Raw genomic sequence first — 20,845 nt, 5'->3', positions numbered from 1 at the left:
TGGGAAAATCGGTTGGATTGGGAAATAGTGTGGAATGATGATTTCCCAGGCGGTTGCAAATCTTTCTCTCTTCGTGCCGAAGAGATCTCTGTTAGGCTGATAATCGCGATATAAACTAATGTCATTTGACCGTATTTCTTCTTTTTCCTTCGTCTTTTGACACATCCGAACGGTCGAACGACCGTGTGAGGGTGGAAATCCCTTCGGGGCAAACTTTCAGCAATCTTTTCAATGATCGATTTTTCGATTGTGTTCCATTTCTTGGTCGATTTTGTTCATTTGGTACGAGCGTGCCAGAGCATCCTGAGAATCGGGATGGGCAAAGTTGTTGACGATGTCGATATCTGGGATTTCAGTGTTCTTTTTTTGTGTGATATTATTTTGTTTCTCACTCCCCACTTCAGTTACTGAAATCTGGCAGTGGAAAAAACAAAAGTTTCGACGTGTGAAAAAAATCAGTGAATAAAAACGATATATCTTGTTTTTTTTGCAGGGTGATGATTCCTAACAAAGAATAGTCTTTTTTTGCAGCTTATTTTTCTATTGCATTAGCTGAGGTACAATGCAAGAAATCAACTGCGTATCATCCTTGGTGGAATATTCTTAAACTTCACCATTAAACTGAGCTAATAATTCGCCACTTACAAAAAACAACACCATCGCACATTGCTGGCAATGTAAACTTTTAACCACCTACATTGTTCATTACCGGGTAGAAAGCATCTTACAATGATATTCTTTCGAGCGTTTCAGTACCTTTGCAAACAACAACTGTTGCCCGCACACTAATTACTTCCAAACGCCTTTCTAAGAGCTCAACCAAATGTCAGCTAGTTACGCCACTAGCTTTATCCAAACTTTTCATCCCCTTTCTCTGTCCGTCTCGCAACCGACTTTTTAGCTTGGGTTTTACGATCGTGATTACACTGCACTGTCGGAAAATGGCCTGCACGATGAATGTACTTTTCGCGAAACGACTCCAACTGGCTGCCGAGGGGATGTAACGCAAGAAAAACAATCTGCTGCTCCGGGCGCTCACCTTCCCAGGCGATGCGCCACTTTGCTGCTGCTGCTGCTGCTGCAGTTGTGTGATTTGAATCGGAAAGCTCCCGCACCGTGCTGAATCAGGAATTCTGCAGTTTAAGCACGTTGGCATCAACGCGTGGCGGCTGGGTGGCGGTGTAGCGCAGGGAGCAGTGCATCATAATATTTTTAACAGTAGTTTATCCCACTGCTGCTGCTGCTGCTGATGCTGCTCTTTCCTACGCCCCGAAACGATGCACACTTTCTTCCAAGTGGGAAAAAGCTTTACCCACCAGGGAAAACCTCGTAAGTAGTGGGGCCACTTGGCCGACCAACACGCCGGCAGCAAACCGAAACCTCGCGCGCGCACATCCGCGCCAATCGTTGTGCTAAACGAGATCCTGTCGAGAATCTAGTTAACTTCCGCCGGCTGCAGCACCGCAGCAGTAAGGGCGAAACCAGGCGGAAGCGTGAACGTGAGCAATTTGTACCGCTCGTTCCCATTTGTCTAATTTTGCCTGCATATTTTATTCATTACCATCTCACCTCGTTCGCACGCCCGGGAGCAGAGCAGCTTCCGAAAAAGGGGAGCAACGGAAGTACCGGCTCACGCAATCCTTACCGTTCGCCAAACCAGACCAAAGTGGCCACTTTTGATGAGGGTAGGAGAAGACCCAGCTCGGGTCCCAACAGTAAGTATGAAAAATTGCGGAAAAGTGATACCAAACTGAATTAAATTCAATTGCGCAGGGCCCCCTCACCGCTTCCACTCGCTCTGCAGTCGCACAGCGGAAAGGATACGCGTCTTGTTGATGTTTGCCTTCGCGTTGGTGCGGCCCTGGTTTGCGGATGGGTGCGACGGATGAGCAGCTTAGCTGCGGCGAAAACCTGGAAAATTACCATCCTGTGCATTACGAACCGTCATGAATTATGTCGGTGGCGTGCAGCGTACAAATCCCGTATGCTGCTCCCGTTTCTAAGCTAGTTGCTCCCTTGCGCTCCTGGCAGGCAACTAGACTAATTAAATTATCTCCCAACATTCTCCCAAGACCACCGTTGCGGGCTACAGCAGTCCGAAAAAGAAGGGAAAACTTTCTTCCAGGAAAACACGCTACTTATGCATCATTTAGCATTGCACGTTCAATGCAATATGCAACTTTTTCATTTAAAAAGTGTTTCGCCGGAAACGAAACAATACCGTTCGTATGACGTCTGCTCTTATATCGGCGCACCACTGTATGATTTCCGCTTACAAATCTGTTACACGAATTCAATCTGCTTTACCGAGAAAGTGTTTTAAAACTTCTTTTACTCTTTCTCTTTTGCCCTACGTCGTCCTACACACACAATACCATCACTTGTCAGCATTACCATACACAAGAAAGTAACCCGAAAAAGCGAGCTGTTATATTGTGCCATAGCAAGCAAGCACAGTAAGTTTGTTGGAATCGATTCACGGAAAAAGTTAGATAAACAAAATGAGATTATGACACGCCAGTCTTTTCCGACCTTCCGCATCTCCCCCATTTCGGACTTTTCCGTACAGACAATATGCAAGGCCCTGTCTACATTTGCTCAACTTTAGCATTGCATGCGAGAGAGTATTGCCTTTTTCTGGCATTTACGCTGAATCTTGAATCGTCAAACAAATCGAAAAACCATACGGATTACGAGGACCCCAGAGAGGTCACAGGGAGAGGCCGGGAAAAGAGTTTTCCATGTCACTTCCTGCCGAGGCCAAGACTTTACTTTGGGCGCATGATTCAACCATCATTGTTTGTTGGGAGGAAAAACGCCTATCCGTTGAGTTTCGCAAGATGCTGTTGCCTTCTTTCTGGCCCATTTGGGGACCGGAGAAAGGTAGCCCGTGCGAACTTGCAGAACAAAGCACAACTCCTTCGGGCGAAATCGAAATCGGCTTCAAGAAATCGTTCGGCTGCGTCAGTCTCGTTTAGGGGGTTCAGGCGGCACACTGGTAAGGACGTTTGGCGAACTTTGGCTGGCTAAATTTGTTTGTGTTTTCTTCAATTAACTTATAATCGAGTTGAGCGTGCTGTGCCCAAATGGCCGCTGTTTGCGTTGTTTGCTGCGCTAGGCACCACTCGGTCAACATTCAACAGCAGTGTCAATATTTGTGCTTCTTGCTGGTAGTTCTTTCATTTCCTGCATTGCAATTTATTCCCCGGTTTCGGTGAGAACTACCCTTACACGACTGCGCAAGCACGTAAGATTTGTACCGGTAACAGGAATTTATCAAATTCAATCAAATGATTTTTTTCCTTTTGTTTAGATTTTTTCCCTTCTGAAGAATAACAAGAATGCCTTCCAATGTGATCAGATTACGCTTTAATATTTGTTGCATGGCGCTTCCCACCTAAATATGAATGGTCTATCCCCATTTGTACTGATTTTCATGACCAAAAAATTCGTTTATTAAAAATCGCATTCTTCACGCCCACCCACAAACTCTGGCCCGGTGTAAAGCGTGCTCTGTGCAGGAGCAACATGATGCTTTGACCTTTTTTAGTACCTCCAATTAAAGTTCATTTTGTTTTCCCATCCGTTGCCCACGGTTCCCCGAGTCTAACCTGCTATGTGTGATTTCTTTTTGTTACGGTGCTCTCCTAAAAGGTTTTCCAAACGTTCCTGCATCAAACGCCGCAGGACAAGGCGTGTTTTCCCTTCGCAGCTCACAGCTTTCTCCCTACTTGTTCCTGCAGAAGTGTCATTTTGAGATCTGTTGAAGCGACAAATTAACTCCAATTTCTGGGTAGGCGAGTGTTTTACCATTGGGTGTTTACTCTCGGGCAAGGATTCTCTCCGCATTTTCGGGCAAACGCCAACAGCGCGTCCCCCGCCAAACCGAACCCACCTCAAATGGGGAAGGCCGGCTTCTATGCGCAGGTACTTAGGTGTTTGTAACGGTTCACTGCTCCTGACAGCGTCTTACAAGTCAAACTGTCAAAACAATTGGACTCGTGTCGTGCTGGCGAATGTGTGTAAAACGATGACAGAAGTAGGGCGTATCCTTTGGCCGAAAGCTCAGGCAGGTGTTACGTTTCACCCGCATGCCTGACCCTGCACAGCGCTAATAGCAGAAGTCATTCACCTGAAGGCGTAAGTGCTTTCGTATTTTCAATTTTCCTACCATCTTTGCTTAGCTATCTTCACCAACACTGTCAAGACGCAACACCAGCGGTGACCCAAAGTCTTACCAAACTTCGAATATAAATGAGTGCCGCTGAGCCGAGCTAACTGCCGGTTTTGCCCATTGGCCCTAGCCCGAGCGGACAACAAAAGCAACGTGCACGACGCAGGGCCGAATTTCAATTTCTACCCAATTGCTAAGGCCACGGAAACTTTTGATCGATTTTGCGGGAGCGAAAGAAAGTTTCGATATAAATCTCATTTTCATCGCTGCTAGCGGAAAAAGCTTCGGGATCAATCGATCTGCCATGCAGGGCTTCGAATCGGTGCCGAAAATCTCGAATCCTATTGCGCTGGAAAAGTTTATAATTTCTTTTCGAATCCATTTAGTGTATTATCCATCAAACGTACTGGCTTGTTCGCTATCACTCCGGGCCGAGTTGAAACAAGGTTCACCCGTTCCATCGCCTTTCTCGTCGTTCTTCCGGTAACTACTCGCCCAACCCAGCGGATTGGATCGAAAAATTGGCTTTCGAGTTGGCCAATTTTCCCCCAAAAACCCGACGACTTGACATTGAATCCGTCTGCTCGGGCTGCTGATATTGCGGGTTGCTGAAAACCTAAATCTAATCAGTGACATTCCTGCCGAAACGCACGTAAGCACGGTGTCCTGCTCGATGGGTAAACTTGGTCACTGTGGTCTCGGTTGGCTATCGAAATGCGGTTGGTTTTGGTCCGCCTACTACATCGTAAGAGGAAAAAATAACCCATTCCCGTGTAAGAACATGCATCGGTGTGCTGCACCAGGGAACAAGGATAGTACAAACTTCCGGCAAGGGCTATAATAGTTGTGATTTGTGCAGAAAAAAACAGCCTTGTGTGTCCTGGTGTGGCCACGTAAAAACATGAAACAACATTTCTGGTACTCAATACTCACACTCGCACAGTGACAAAATGAAACGAAATCAGATGAATTACCACGTTCAGCAGTTTTCCTTTTTTTTGTACTTTTGTGTATTCGATTCGCACTACTCGAATTAGATTCTACTATCATACTGCTATCTTTCATCTCTCAGAGCGTCGAGCAGCGACAAAGATAGTTTTTGTCCTTTCGAAGGGGTTTTTGGTTTGTTTGCCCATGCTGCAAAAGAAAACTAGAGGCCGTTTGGTAAATTGACTTATCATTCCCATCGCATCGCTACCGGATGCCTGGCAACCGATTGAGTTCTGTCCGTGACGAGTAGCAAAAGAGTAAAGTAGACGGTTTGCACCAAACGCACAATTGAAGCGTAATCTTGATGAAGATTCTCGTACCGAGACGCAACCCAGATGGCAAAGTATTCTTTTCCTTTGCAATTTCCATTCTTGTTAGCTGCATTGAAAAGGCTGTAGATTAGTTTATAACAATGGAACGCTAAATGAATTTGTAAATCATTCTCAAATCATGTACCATAAGAATGATTCATTCATACCCTTTTAGTTTGGAGTCATCAACCCGTTCTTGCACTGAGCATGTATGCAAACTAACATAATAAATTTGATTCATTTAGTTTAATGTGGTAACTGCATTGCTAGATACAGTATGCAAAAGAAACATTTCACATTTATCTGTAAACTTGTGGTAAGCTGGCAGAACAAATTGAAAATGTATTTCTGGATCACATTGTATCTGCCTACTTGTCGAACAGCGTGTACTTGTCGACCGGTACAGGATAGAACAAGAAAACATTATTTAATTTCAAGTATTTCAATTTCTTTTACCAAACAATTAATTAATTCTCTCGATAAAATAAACACTACTACCACAAGTAAACAACGGATGAATTGTAGCACCGTACAGCATCCGTGCTTCGATCGGAAAAATGTAAACGATGTAATCTTGTAACGTTGTACTCCTTTCAAAACCCGAACACAAGGAAGAATCTAAAAAAACCAGACAATCGGGTGGAAACAGTTGACAGTTGATATATTTTTGTATATTCCCTTTTTTGCACAATTGCTTTGTTGTCCACGATCACCTTGTCGTGATCCCATCTTTCTCTTGCTTAATCAACTTTGCTATGCCCATGCAAAAGCATGTACAATTTTATTTATGACAATTTACCAACGATACCAGCTACACACTAACAAGCAACTCCAAATGAAGCAACGGTAGGCAGACCGTGGACAAGACCAACGGAAACCATAACCCCTCCTTGCAACACACGAATCATGCGAAAAGTCGTTCATCGTTTGTTCTGTTTTTGCTGTAAACGGGCTGCAGCGGTTTTATTTCAATATCAACTGCCCCGACCTGTGGAAAAGGCATATCATAAACTTTTCTGACCACAGTTGCCAACGTTGCTCAGCGCGCAATACTGGACTCGACCATGCTTCGTACGGGTCCAGTATTGGTATCGGATGATATCTGCCTTTGGTCAGTTTAAAGGGCCCGGCAAAGTCATGGCAGAAAAGCTGTATTCGCTGTAGGGGAAAAAAAGTTCCCTTTTGGCCACGGTGTTCACTGGAAACATATTGTTTCATTTACCGGATACCCTACTTGGACTCGAGATCGAGAGCTCAACCGCGGCAAAATGTTTATCGTCGACCGAGAAAAGAAACACACGCAAACAGAGCATGTGTGCTGCTGCTGCTGTTGCAAGAAGCGATACCATCTTACGAAGTAATGGATAAAAACCACATAAGCTGAGACACACTACGGCAAAGGAAGTGAACCGCCCGAGAGCTCAAAAGCTCAAACAATGTCTCATGCTTTGGCCACGACGACGAAACTGGATTAAAGCTGCAAAGTTTACCACCCCGGGGCCATAACCTCGGAGACATCTGGACTTTCTTTAGTGTTGCTCTCGTTTTTTCCCCCCTTGCTGTTGTGTTCGTCCGCAGTTTTTCAATTATTATTTCATCCCTCCGCAGCCCTCGAGCCGCGCATTCCTTTAACCCTTCACCGGCTTTATCAGCGCCTGTTGCGTCAACGTGTTTCGTTGTGCTGCTTCCTGGCGACACATCGGCGCGTTGTCACGATTCCCCAGGCGCGCACACCGATTCGTGCCGTTGCTAAACCGTTTGTTGGATGTGAGTTTCTTTTTTTAATTCCTCCTCACTTTACTCTACAACCACTTTTTAATCTGCTCCCCGGGGCTCCTCTCCCTTTCCGGGCGCTAAACCCCCGTCTCCCACGGTCGTGTTTGCTCCTGTTTTACTACCTCACTGCCTCGCGCACCCAGAAACACCCCTTTTGCGCGGGACCGACCGACATGGATGCGCAACTTCACCATGATTAACGATTTGTGCTTAATTTTAATAACTGCACAGCTTTACCGCGCGATCCGAGCTTTGCCACCTACGACGAAGAGCGGACGATGAAACGGATAAACTATTGCTATTTATTTTATTTATTATCTTCAGACAATTTGTTGCGCCACACAAAAGCGCCCATTAAGCGCGTGGACGGTTGTGGTTTTGGATTTATTTATTTTTTGTATCCCGTTTCCTCTTTTTTTATTTTCACCACCAGTTTGTATGTTTGGTGAAATATTATCCCACCAGCGGGGGCAACACACTCCGTTTCATTCCATGCTGGTATTCTTTTTGTTGTGTTGCATTTTCCGCCTCTGTTTGCAAGCATCATTGCATTCGTACATTGCATTCTTAATGATTTTATTTGATTGCGCTTATTAATTTCGATTCAATCAGGACGAATGTGCACGGGATTAATGTTTCATTTTATATCGAATGAGTCGGGCTGCTTCTCAATAAACATTCAATCTTTCACACTTATTTAACGCGTAATGGTCACGTTAAACTTATGCTCCTTATCATTTTAACTGTTTCAAGTGCAGAACAATTGCACCAAAGTTGTACTCAGCAGTAAATTTGAAAGTGAAAAGCTGTGTGTGTTTTTCGACACTTTCGTTGAAATTTTTTATCAGAATATAATTACGTTTCAAACTCTAAATTTATTATAATTCCTTGCTTTCTGCTTCCTGTTTTGAATGTAAACCGACCGAACATGATGCTAACATATTGTTTACCGTTAAAAATTGTTTATACATTCATTTAAAGCATAAAATTCACTAAATTCACATATGACACCTACTTACTTTTAGAATCAATCGAAATTGTTGCTATTACAAATGCTGTCATTGAAGCACAGATTTTGCTTCAGCCCCTAGAGCTGATCGTTTAATGGTTGTTCGACTATCCCTACTACCATCAACACTGTACAGCGCAAATCTTTAAAACGGAAGAGAAAAACAACTGTACCCAAAAAAAACGCACCCCATCTCCATTATTGCACTCTCGCACACTCGTATGAAGGATGGGTTGCATCAACACCGGTGCCAACGATGGTAAAACATCGCATCCATCCAGCTAATGCCCACTGGTCAGTGCCATTTTTCGGTATCAAAATTTACACGCAAATGGTTTCACTGTAAATATCTCATCACTGCCCACCAGAGGTTCACAAAACCGTCATCAGACGCCAACACCATCGCCAGGCTACACAACCGGATGGTGCAGCTGGATGGTTCCACTTTTCCACCGGCGCCGTATGTGGTTTTAGCGTTCCCTGCTCTTGAAAATCTCTCAACCTAACAGCCACCGCCACGGCCTCTCTCATCATTCACGCTCGCAATGAATTCACTGCAAACCACGACATTCGGTTCTATCCTCTCGTTTATTAATTTTTTTGTGTTATCCGCGCAACTGCTGCCAAAAAAGCTTACCATCGGTGAACAGCACTTTCATAGCCAAACTAAGCACACCACACTCCAGAGCATGTACTCAGCCCGATGCAGCGACCATCAAAGCGAAAACAACACGACTTGTTAGTGGCCGCAAAAATAAAACAAACCTGCACAGAAAGTGCATGCCCAGTGGCGACGATGGACACAGGACGCGACCAAGTGCACCCGCGTATGATGCACCGATACCATGGACACGGTCAGGTCGAGAAACGGTTAAAAATCATCATGACGATGACTTATGTTTGCCTGGAATCCGGTTCGACATCAGGTGCATCTGCATGGACGACGGGATTTTGCGGATTGGATTTTATTTATGAAACAGCTCTTGTAATCGCCCGAAAACTTACTCACCACAGCTGCAGCTAGCGAATGCATACGCGGGATGAACGGGATTGGGAGATAATGAATTTCGCGGTTCGAAAAATCGCAACCCTGTTCCGGTTTGTGTTAGCTCACGGTAAGCTGCACTGCCTCAGATGTGTTATTTTTAGATGATAATTTAACCACTTACCATTCTATAACCGCTGTTTGATGGTATCAGTTTCAAAAGCAAAGAAGCGCCGGCTAATTATAGCCGTTTATACGAGTACATGTTGGAAAAAATTGTTTATCATAGTTTCTACGCCATCCATTTCATCCAAAATTTTGCGTTGATCTAAGGACAAAGAAAAGCTTAAAATAATATTATTACAATTCTCTCATTTCAACACCAGGACTACAATTTATATGATCCATTTTACACGCTCACCCAGTTCCAACTCCCTGCCATAAAGGGAACCAACACTGCTCGTTAAAAAGGCTGTAGAAACAGCCGGTGATAAAGTTGGGACAATTTGCGTAAAGCGTTTCTGCGAACGCCATTTTTTACACACCTAGCGCCGACTTCGGACCCACCGCGTGTTCTAATTGTCCAGCGCTTCGGCCTTTTTGCTTCAACGTGCTGACGTTCTTGGTAGCTAGGACTAAGGGTGCACACTGGAGGCTTCAAAAATATGCAATCCGGTTATCCTGTTTACCGGTGTTTTTATTTTTAATGTACAACCCATAAAAAACTGCTTCCCCCCGGCTCGCTAACAAAAAGTACATTCTAACAGCAATTTCAAGCAAATGGACTTGAGGCTTGTGCTAAATTTTGAACCATTTTCCAAGCCATCACCCCGCGCAAACATACACTCATTGCACATCTGATGCAACGATGCGATAAACAGCGCTGATATACTTTCACAAGTCATTCGTTAAAATAAGTTGTTGTAGCCTGTTGGTTTTGCCCTTCATTTACACAATATTGTGACGCGTTAACGGCTACGGTAATTATATTTATTACAGCTCACTCACACACAAACAGCGGAGAAAAGAATATGATCTTGTACATTGAAAACCAACGCCGGTAGCACTCTAAAAGGTTCGGCCATCATAAGGCAAGATGTATCAATAAACCAATAAACTAGAAAGGATTTCTTAATGCTGCTTTTAGCTTGTTTTCCATTCCTTTGTCAGGCGAACCAACGATATTTCGATGTTAATTGTGTTTGTCCATCATAGCGTGCAATAAAACTCAATTCCATTCCTGCAAACCAAGAACCACAACCCATTAGAACAAATTTTATATTTCCCTTTTCCCATCCCTCATTGCGTCCCATTACATCGGCCGTATCATCTTAATAACTCCCTTTCTTTTCTCCTTTCTTTCTCTTCCCATTCTAGCGGTGGCATTTTCGGTGACGCTGTCAGCGCTGCTCACGCTCGTCACCGTCGTGGCCGCGGACGAAATCCGGGACACACGCGAAGGCGAAACGGTCACGTTAAAATGTCGCTTCAGCGAGCAGTCGGCGGCGAGCGATTTCTCCTACTACTGGGCACGCTCCACCGGCAACAAATTCGACAATGTTGCTATCAAGGGTGTCCAGCTTAACACAAACTACAGGTAGGTGGCAACAGCATATTTACTGCCAATCAACAGTGCCCATCGTTCAGCTTCGGGTTTAATATTCCGGAAGCGGTTTCGCATCGGAAATGCACATATTTATTTCCCTCCCGGTGGATGGTGGCCGTCACTACTCTCCACCCAGTCTCTCTGGCGCAAATAAACGTACCTGTACGATTATGCGCTACGATGGTTTTTACGTTTGCCGCTTCGTGCCACTGTCTGTTCCAGGGAAGCAAATGTCACAAAACGATCAGCGAGTCTGCAGTGGTGGGATCGCTCGTTATCAACGTTGATGCACCCGAACTGCTGCATACCGGTGCACCGTATTGATACACAACCGGTTCCGATCCGGCCCAACTGGACTGTGAGGATTGATGGTAATAATGCGGCTTGTGCCATATCAAGCGGCCGAGATTTTTCGTGAATGTGTGTGCACACGGTCGATATGATCGGAAAATGACAACAGCATTTTCGGTAGCCAAGCTGTAGATGGGGACGTCGATGTGCAACTATTGATTTTATAGCCCTCCCTCCATAAATGGTGAACGAATTGATGAAGCATATTTAAATGCAGCACATTCATATGTTTTCGACAAAAGCGAGCAATTAGACGACTCACGCTCATATGAAAGTCATTACCGGTTCAATCATCGGACTGCGATGCTTCATTGGCATGTGTGCATTAATTTTCATCTAAATGCTATTTTTCCGTGGCATAGTTTTGCAGCACAGCGAACAAAATTGCCATTTCAGCCTGCGCCAATATACACTACAAGGTTGGTGATGCATTGTACTTATGAACATTACTTTTAAAATTAAACACTAAAAATTATTTTTTTTACGTTTGTTAAAAAAAATAACATATACACTATAAGATTGGTGATGCATTGTGCAGCTAATGAACATTAGCTTTAAACATTTTTAAAATTATTGAACGTTTGTTGGAAAAAAAGTAATCCTTATTTCATACCAATGTAAGATTTACATAACTCGCGATCTTATAAATCACGCACCTGAATATTCAACGCTTTACAAAATACACACCAAACAGCGTAAACTAACGTAAAATGGTACAGAACATGGGGCTAAAAGCGATTAAGTCCAACACACAAATTTGATTACAACTTGCCCTCCCCCACTCGACATGGGTCAGGTCAAACACATCATCACCACCACCACCACCAACGGGGTCAACGTGATTGCTGATTTCCAGCACCCGAAAATGTCCCCGTGCTGCACCTTTCAAAAAATTGAATTTTTCACACAATTGTTTTTTTTTTACGTCTCCGCGACCTTCACCTGCGCGATGGCGTGTCAAAAGCAAGGGAGTAAACCACACCAAAACAAAAAAATGCACGTTGTGCGGACACCTTTCGCTGGTCGGATACCCGCCCGATAACGGGAAAAGGGGCACCGGTGGGTCACCCCGATCCGGTTAAGGGTTGCCACTTCACACCCCTGTGTGCGGCACCAGCAATGCGTGGTACAGCCTTGTGATTGTGAGGACTTGTGCCAGCAGAACCGTACCGAACGCCTGCCGAAAGCCCCCAATCCGTTGGTTTGCTCGCCGTGCCCGGGGTCGGGGTCGAAAAGTGTCAAGTGACTGATAAAATGTACACCGAAAACAGGTTTATTATTATTTCATTCTGACAGTTAAGCAACCGCAGCATAAAGACCACAGTGATGAATATTAAACATTTTTAGCGCATAACCGCATAAAAACCGATTCTGGAGCTGACTTTCTAGCGGGCGGTGGAGCTGGTTAGGCGGTCGACAGGCTGCTGGTGTACCCGGAAGGAGGAGGGAGATGTACACGCTGTTTGCCAGCCGGGATGAAACATTGCGTCCGGAAGGTGGAAAGCAGCATGGGAAAAACATTGGAGAAATAAATTTTCGAACAGGATTTTCGAACAAAGCAGCAAACGACGCTCGGGTGAAACTCAAATCGTACGCCACTATCTGCGGCCTCCTGCTCAGCAGCGCCAAGGACTTGAGAGTGCAATGAGTGCTTGTATTACGTTCGGGATGTTAAAAATTTGCATCTTTTTTGTTAGTGTTTGTCCACAGTGTTTGTCGTTAGCGTTCAGTTGGCGATGATCCATCATCCATTTATTTTGCCTAATTTTACGTTAGCTCCATTGAGTGCTTTAAAAATGCGTCGTCAGGAGAATAAATGAATCTTTTTTATTGATTCTGAAAAAAGGACATTAAGAGCATGCTTCGTTGCTAAATAAATAGAGACATTGTGGACATTGTGGAACACGAATGATTTCTGAAGCATTGCAAACAAACAAACAAAAAATAACGCTTTTCTAATGAACCTTACGATTACGAGGCGAAAACTAAGCTAATTTTGAACGAGTCTGAGAAAAAACCGTCCATATTTTCTCGTTCTGTTTATCATAAAAGAATATATTAGCAAAATACAATCTTCTTCTATCGTATTGCTGGCCCACGTTCACCCTGCTCAATCTTCGTCAATTCATGCAACTTGCAAACATGCTTGGAAAACCCCCAACAGCAAACACACCGTGCAATACATTTGGTGAACCATGGACCTTCTTTCTGCTGCCTTTTTTTTCTTCCTTACCCTTCAGAAGAAGACGATGCAAAAGTTTCACACAAACTTGGTCATCATGGTGATGCCCCAGTCGAGGAAACAATATTTGTGTCCTACAACACCACGCTCGTACTTGCAACGGTCTTTGATTTGTTCTACTTGTAGTTTGATTTCCTCTGCTTTCTCGTTCCAGCTCGCTGTTTCTCATTGTTCTGAGAAGCTTTTATGTTATTTGCCAAATAAGCAATATAGTGCTAACCCAGTGTCACTCTTTGGTCAGACAAAAATGGGAAAGAAACGCGCGTGCTGCATCGACAGAGCAGAATGCAAGAGATTTGTTTGAGTTGATAATAGAGTTTTTTTTTTCTTCTTCGCTATCAGTCAAATAGCACCTTAATCCAAATGAGTTTTTCCATACGCATTATTGTTGAATAGAAACTTTGCTGGATAATTTTAACAGATAAAAAGCACTTTGAACAGAACTTCCGTCGAAATAAGCAAACAACATTTTTTTTTAAATGAATCCTACAAGTAAAAAAATACGTTACTCACAACATTTCAAAAGTAATATTAAAGTGATTAAATGTAATATGCATTTGACTCATGATTTTGATCATTGAATCAAAATGTAAAAATTGTAAACTTAAAGTTAATAAAGTCACAGAGGATAACTCTCACACAGCTTACACACACTCATTGCACAGCTTACTGTGGCTGTATGCACCTTGTTTCTGCTAACTTTATACCTGCACACTTATTTAAAGTTTCTAACTTGAAACGAACACAAAAAAACATAATGCTCGCCCCAACATAATTATCCAATGAATAACAGCTACTCCAGCCGACATTGCGTCTCACCCGCGACTCAACTTGTGAAGCTTGGCCCCCCTCCAAAGGATCATGGATCATTGTTTATGCTTCAGCTGTCGCTTTCAAACGTTCCTATCCAAACTTTCCGTCAACAGGCCGCTTCATCAAGGCACAGTTGGTACGTTCATATGCCGGAACAGACTGTTTGTTGCTGTTGTTGTTTGTTGTTTTGTTCTTACCGAAACTTTAAGGTCCCGTGTAATGCCCCAAAACCGTGGGCGAATAGGAAACGGGCCATGGAATGTGTTACGCAAAAATATCACCGACAGGATGGCGGCACCATGGACTTACCGAATCGTAAATCATTGAATCGTTTCCCATTGTAGGTGGCGTGTGGCATGATTTATTTTATGATTGCTTTATTTCTTCTAAATTTTCTGTGCTGTTTGGTCCGGGGAAACACCAAGCTGAGCGAGGGCCAGTTAGAATAGAGGCGCCGGAAACATAAACCCACCTCGCAGGAACAGCAGCAATGGGGGTCTAAGGCTAATTTCTATGCGCCTAATTTTATAGCTTCACATTTGCAGTAACTGTTGACTTGCTAGTTTTGTTTCAATGTATGTGTAAAGCTTTTGTTTTAGGCTTTTGTAATGGTTTATAGTACGAAATAGGCACTGTGTGTGAAAAGCGCACGCATTTTAGAGTAAATTATTGTTCCCCAAAAAATACTATTTTAATTATTATCTTTATACCATTCATTTCACTAGTGTTTCATTCACAATTAGCTGAATCCATCCTGCTTCTATGGCAGACAATTCAAGCCAATTCAATTCAAGTTGGCTTCAACCGTCGGTTTCCTTTTTTTGTTAGTATTATCTCACCTGATACGTGAAACCAAACTGCTTTGCTCACTGTTTGGCCCGATAACATCGGTGTGGTTGAAGCTATGTGTCAGTGCGCTCAGTGCCTGGCAGCTGGAAGCTATTTCCTATGTTTTCTTTGCACTTGCAGCTCGACTAAAATAATACGATACTCGCGGAAAGCAGTGCACATAAACTAGCTAGAGCACCCGGAACAAGTCCGACGAAGCAGCAGCAATTTGCCAGTGCTGTAGTTAAAATCGAACATGGGACAGGAAAAACACAGCCCTCCGATAGGATTGTTTTTGGGCATGTTTTCCCAAATTATCTAGGTGGAAAATACACGAAACAAACGCATCGCCATCGCATCGTGAGTGGCTCAGCAATGTTGGAAGTGTGTACTCGAGTGCAATGGAATTGCAGCCCGAGCTCGAACCAGTGCGTACGCGCACAGTGATGGGCATGAAAAGAAAAAAAAACACGCACACACATTTCATACAAAATTCTATTTCCACCACCCGTAGCGAAACGCAAAATGTGCTAGAATGCTATTGAATCCAGTAGTGCGGATTTTGAGCGAATAGCTGGCGCCAGAATGCGGAAAATCGAATCAACTTTCATGTCACCGTGTGCAAGCGGGCGGAAGCAAACCGCACGGCGTACGCTGGAAAATTAATTTCACTGAAGGTCGGTTTCATCTCACGAACCTATCGCCCCCGAAACCGATCTGCGCTCGGATGTGGGCGTGAGGGACTTTTTTGCCATACTGTTCTTACATGAAAATTAATTGTTTGCTAATCGCGCAGAAGCAGTGCTATTGTTTCTAAATACATCCCCGTCGCCAGGTTCCACGAAATTTCAAATGTATGTTGTAGTGTTGCCTAAGCTACTGCCTCAAGAGAAAACGAGCACGTTTTTATGTTTGCGCATTGCTGAGGCGTATCTATTACATTAAGCGCTCTTTCCGGGGTGTACGCATTCTAGCACGCGCGTGCCAGATCTGAACCGCGAAGCACAATCGTACGTGAAGTCTTTGCTCGAAACAAAGCAATTATGGATTTATTTTTAGCTCCAGTACAATCTTTCCGTACCGATGCGGAGAGCATGATTGGCTCACGCGATGCAATAATATGTTTATGAGAAATCTCTAGGAACGCACTTTGGTACAAGTTTCTTTCACTGGAAGCCACTACATTAGCACTCGGTGTGTTCACTACTTTTTCGGTAAAAGTTATTTGGCTTATCGTCTTTAATAAGCGTTTCCATGGATATCAGTGTTATCTTCATGCTCAACACGCAATCTTAGTGGGCATGATAACAGGATGCTTGGCCAATAATAAATCAAATGTCAAGCACCTTTCAAGCAATCGAGTAGCATTCATCCTAGCTATAAGTGCGATAGATAATTACTCATAAAATTCCACCAAATTTATGCGTTTATTTTTCTTGCTGCCTTTTTTCAGGATTGACTTTCGACCAGAGCAGGGTATATACGATCTTACCATTATGAACACATCATACAGCCGGGACAATGGGCGGTTTGAGTGCCGCGTGAAAGCGAGCGGCACGGGTGCGGACGTTCACCAGGAGTATTACAACCTGACTGTTCTCACACCACCACAGCCACCCTTTGTCGAGCCGGTCGAGCTGCGGGCAACCGAGGACGAAAAGTTTGATCTGACCTGCAGTAGCATCGGTGGCTCACCGGATCCAACCATCACGTAAGTCGTCACTTTTCTCACAGATCACAGCCACCTCTCTCATCAAACGCCCCTCTATACGTTCTTCTCGCCCACAGGTGGTACCGAGTGGGTTCGGAAAAGCCGCTCAAGTCGACCATTACCAAGGGTGGATCGAAAGATCTGCGCACCTCCAGCACCCTATCGATCGTTCCTCGCCGGGAGGACGATGGGGCAAAGTTCCGCTGCGTCGTCTGGAATCGTGCCATGTCGGAGAAGGACAAGCTGGAAACGACAGTCACCTTGTCCGTGAACTGTGAGTAGTACTTGCACGCACGTCTATATCAAAGTTTGCTTCGTGATTCTGCCCTGTGCCGACCCCAAACCAACCGATAACTGTTGTTCGGTGTTACGGACATGAGGAAGAAAGTACAGTCCACCTAGCTTAGATTCGATCGAACCACGATCCAACATCAACCTGGCAATTTGTTTGATGCAAAGCTCATCAAGTCTTTCAATTCAGCGTACGACTAAAACCCTGCCAGCTGAAAGATGAAACAGTCCACACAAGAAAACATGACTACAACAAACAACTACGCAAAAACTTCAGAAAACATTTTCCCTGTTTCCAAGCCGTCTTCACCAAGCCCATCCCAACCATCGGGACTGCACCGGGCAGGATGAAAACTTTTGCTTTAGTTCTCGAACTAGAGCTAAAGGTCAATGCAGCACGCTAATAGCTTCATCCTTGGCCGTTGATTGAACTTGTTTATTTATTTTCTCGGCTGAATGTTTTTCTTTCCTAGCTTCATTTGTTCGTAGGAAAACCGTCCAGAAGCCATCAAAGAGAAATATTTCATTAGACACAAGTTCTAGCGAATCGTGTTTTTAATTTCTGCTCCACTGGAGAGCTAAGTGAAACATTTTCATCAAAGCTCGAGCCGCACTCTGGAGGGGTTTAATTGAATTGAACATAAGTTTCTGTCAATTACAAAAAAATACCATTTCCCTATTTCAGTTTTGCGTTTTTATGCGGAAACCAACATCTCTTTGTATATTGATGTATACACAAGTGCCTATTAATAATTCTCTTATCATTACTCATGTAAGTATCAGAACCACAAACCAAACCTACAGGGAAGGGGGAAATCAATAACCAATTAAACGTAGACACAACAGAAAAGAAATTGATAACGTGCTTTCAACGTTCTCTCGCGAAACAAAGTAAAGAGATACAGAGAAAGAAAAAAAAACCATTATGGTTTCTCATAATAATAAGTTAGCACTCATAAAGCTTCCGACATCACTACAAATAACTCGTTTCGATATTTGGCAGATCAGCCGAGGTCCCTCCGTAGGCTCTCCCGTATGTCTTGTCATTTATCTTGATGTAGTGCACGCGGAACTACTACTTCCTTTCTTGGGTGGGCTAAGAATTCACGCAAAATTCATTCTGCATGGTTCTCTTTGTCTCTCAACACCGCCACCGACTGGCGAATTTTTATTCCTTATCCATCCTGGCCAAATCCTTACATGCTTTCCGTCCGATGATCAATCTTTTGCTGATGCTGCGAAGCAACATTTTGGGGGTGTGTGATAAAATGAGAAAGCACCCACCAGCATGCGGTAGAGTGTGTACAGATATTACCCACCGAACATTTCACGTTTTCGCTATCAAATAACCACCGGAACCCATTTAGCCATCCGGCAAGGAGCGCGTTGAATCCAATCAACGAATGGATATTTATACACATATGAGGGAGGGTTTATCATAAAAGCGTATTTATTATCATTCCCCACTTACGTTTGGCAATGGTTATCGATCTTTGGGCACTGAATTGATGGAATACGTGTTTCTTTTGGCTTTACCATCGCGTTAGGCTACGAGCAGGCCCAACATTCTGCTCGAGCAGGCAAACATTTTCTCTGCCTCACCTGTTCGACGTGTGTGTGTTCAGTTGATGACCATGATTCTAGTTATTTTTACATAATCAATTAAAATTCAGCGTATCATTTCCCTCTGCGTAGTTTATGTTGTTTTTTTTTAAATAACCGTGATATTATTTAACGCAACGCAATAACGCATTACTTGTATGAAAATTAGACATAAATGTACGATTTATCAGCAAGGATCCACAAAACAAACCTAATTTAAAGTAACGAAAAATAGTCCCCACAGCATCCCAGAAGTACAGGTTGATCCTCCCCATAGCCCCTAACAGAACAGCTTATGGTTGAAAATTTATAGTAGTAATTTTCGTGGTTTATATCCTCCGGTCAGACCTTCCTCGGGATTATGGTGAGCAAGGTATAACCGTCTTTACCGCCCGTTCCACGTTCCAGAGCGCCTGAAGACACGCCTGGAATGAGATGAAGCACCCCGTACGTTCGTTTAAATTTTCCCGCAAGTAATCTACTTAAAAATGGCTGGACAGGTCGCAAAAATACATCTCGCTAGTATCTTCCACAACCGTATTTCTATGATACTTAATTGAATCACCAGCTTTTAATCTTGATGTACGGTCGATGAAATTACAATATTTCGAAATGACAAGCGGCAACGCTTCTGATTAGCTTTTATTGCAATAGCCAAAAAAAGCAAAAAAGAAGTAGAAAAGTAGAGTAGAAAAGTAAAGTTAGTGAGATATTTCAAAATAGCTTCGTTGTATAGCATGTTTAAATTTTATACTACTTTTAACGCAGTTAATGATCTTTCACTTTTTCCCTATTTATACTACAAAACAGTGCTGTCTATTGCGTATCACAATGGCAAGGCGGAGTGTTAGCACATTAAGATCGGCAATTTCAGATAAAAGTCTTTTCCGTAAGCTGTTGCATCAAAACATGTCTCCTGCGATGTTGGAGGTAGATTTGAGAATAATTTGGGGGGCATGACCTGTACCAGATACACATTTTCATTTTTTTCTTCACGATTTGCTATGTTTTAGATGTTATGTTCAGGCTACGGCAAACGAGGACGAAGAAATGCGATTCGTCTACTACGTGACACTGGTAGCGCCTCAGTTCATCCACCTATCCACCGGAAGCATTTCTATTCACTGTACGAGCCCTTGATTTTTTTCTCTGCGTACAAACGTGTCGATTGAGTAGCCTTCACGAGCAAATCCGATTTGTGGACCAGGCTGTTCGAAACGACATAATTGAAATGATAGAACGCCGTATTCGAAAGCATTCGACCACGGGTTCAGACTCCTCTTGATGGTAGGGTTCCGTTTCACTTTCACTGAAAAGTTCAGTTTTCAGCTTTCCCGAACGTGCCTTGCTCCGGACCGAACCCGAAACAAAGGTGAAACGCAAATCGTTTCTGTTGGAAATTCCGCTTGCAACCAATCGAGCGCGGAATCGAACCCGGAATGCACTGTCCAGCTTTTCTACGGGTCCATCCAATGTGTTTTTTTGTTTCTTTCTTCTCCTGCCACTCTTTTGCCTTCCCTACTGGCCGCGAGGTGACACGCGTTCTCACAAACGATTATGGCCACAGCCAGATGAAGAGTGACGTGCCAAAGGGCTCTTAAGGCGCCCTTCCACCGCGCGCAGTCTGTTTCTCGTTTCTCGGGCTTCAACAATCATGCCGGTGCCATTTCGGTTCGGGATTATTGTTTCGACTGGTCCCGTGATGCCTTCACTTTCCGTTCGGCGACACGTTCGAACGGTAGGAGAGATAGCGCTTTATGTCGCGGATCCGATCCGGTACTACACCCAAGGGAGTCGTTGATTGAAAACGAGCACGTCGTACCGATGGTCCGTACCAGCCGCTGACGTGGCCCCGTGAGTAAAACCGAAAAGAAAACACGACAACGCGAAACAGCCACAACACCGACCGGCAAAGAAACCGGAGCAAAGTTCGACTCTAATTTAGCTCCAATTACGCGAAACGCAAGATTAAAATGTTACGAGATAAAAACAGCCCAAACAAAGGAAAAGAAACCCGGCTCTTCCACCGGACGCCGGTGCGGACCGTGCGACACATTCCCGATGCCCAAGCAGCGTCACGAAAAGCGATTTAACAATGGGAGTGAGCGATGTTGCGTTATTTGTTCACTTCGTTATGGTTGTTGTTTCTCGTGATT

The 20,845-nt window shown here is 43.9% G+C and overlaps 1 protein-coding gene across 7 annotated transcripts in view; it reads left to right on the top strand.

Moving 5' to 3' along the window:
• LOC121595696 (hemicentin-1-like) overlaps positions 1–20,845 on the top strand; it is a 158,476-nt gene that overhangs the window by 53,346 nt on the left and 84,285 nt on the right. For all 7 annotated transcript variants that reach the window (XM_041919868.1, XM_041919867.1, XM_041919866.1 and 4 more), the window contains exons 3-5: positions 10,623–10,842; positions 16,539–16,796; positions 16,874–17,070. In XM_041919868.1, coding sequence (XP_041775802.1) covers positions 10,623–10,842; positions 16,539–16,796; positions 16,874–17,070 — 675 coding nt within the window. The remainder of the gene's footprint in view (positions 1–10,622; positions 10,843–16,538; positions 16,797–16,873; positions 17,071–20,845) is intronic.

This window comes from Anopheles merus, chromosome 3R (assembly GCF_017562075.2).
Source record: "Anopheles merus strain MAF chromosome 3R, AmerM5.1, whole genome shotgun sequence".
Classification (NCBI taxonomy): Eukaryota; Metazoa; Arthropoda; class Insecta; order Diptera; family Culicidae; genus Anopheles; species Anopheles merus.
This window is presented reverse-complemented; position numbering and strand designations above follow the sequence as displayed.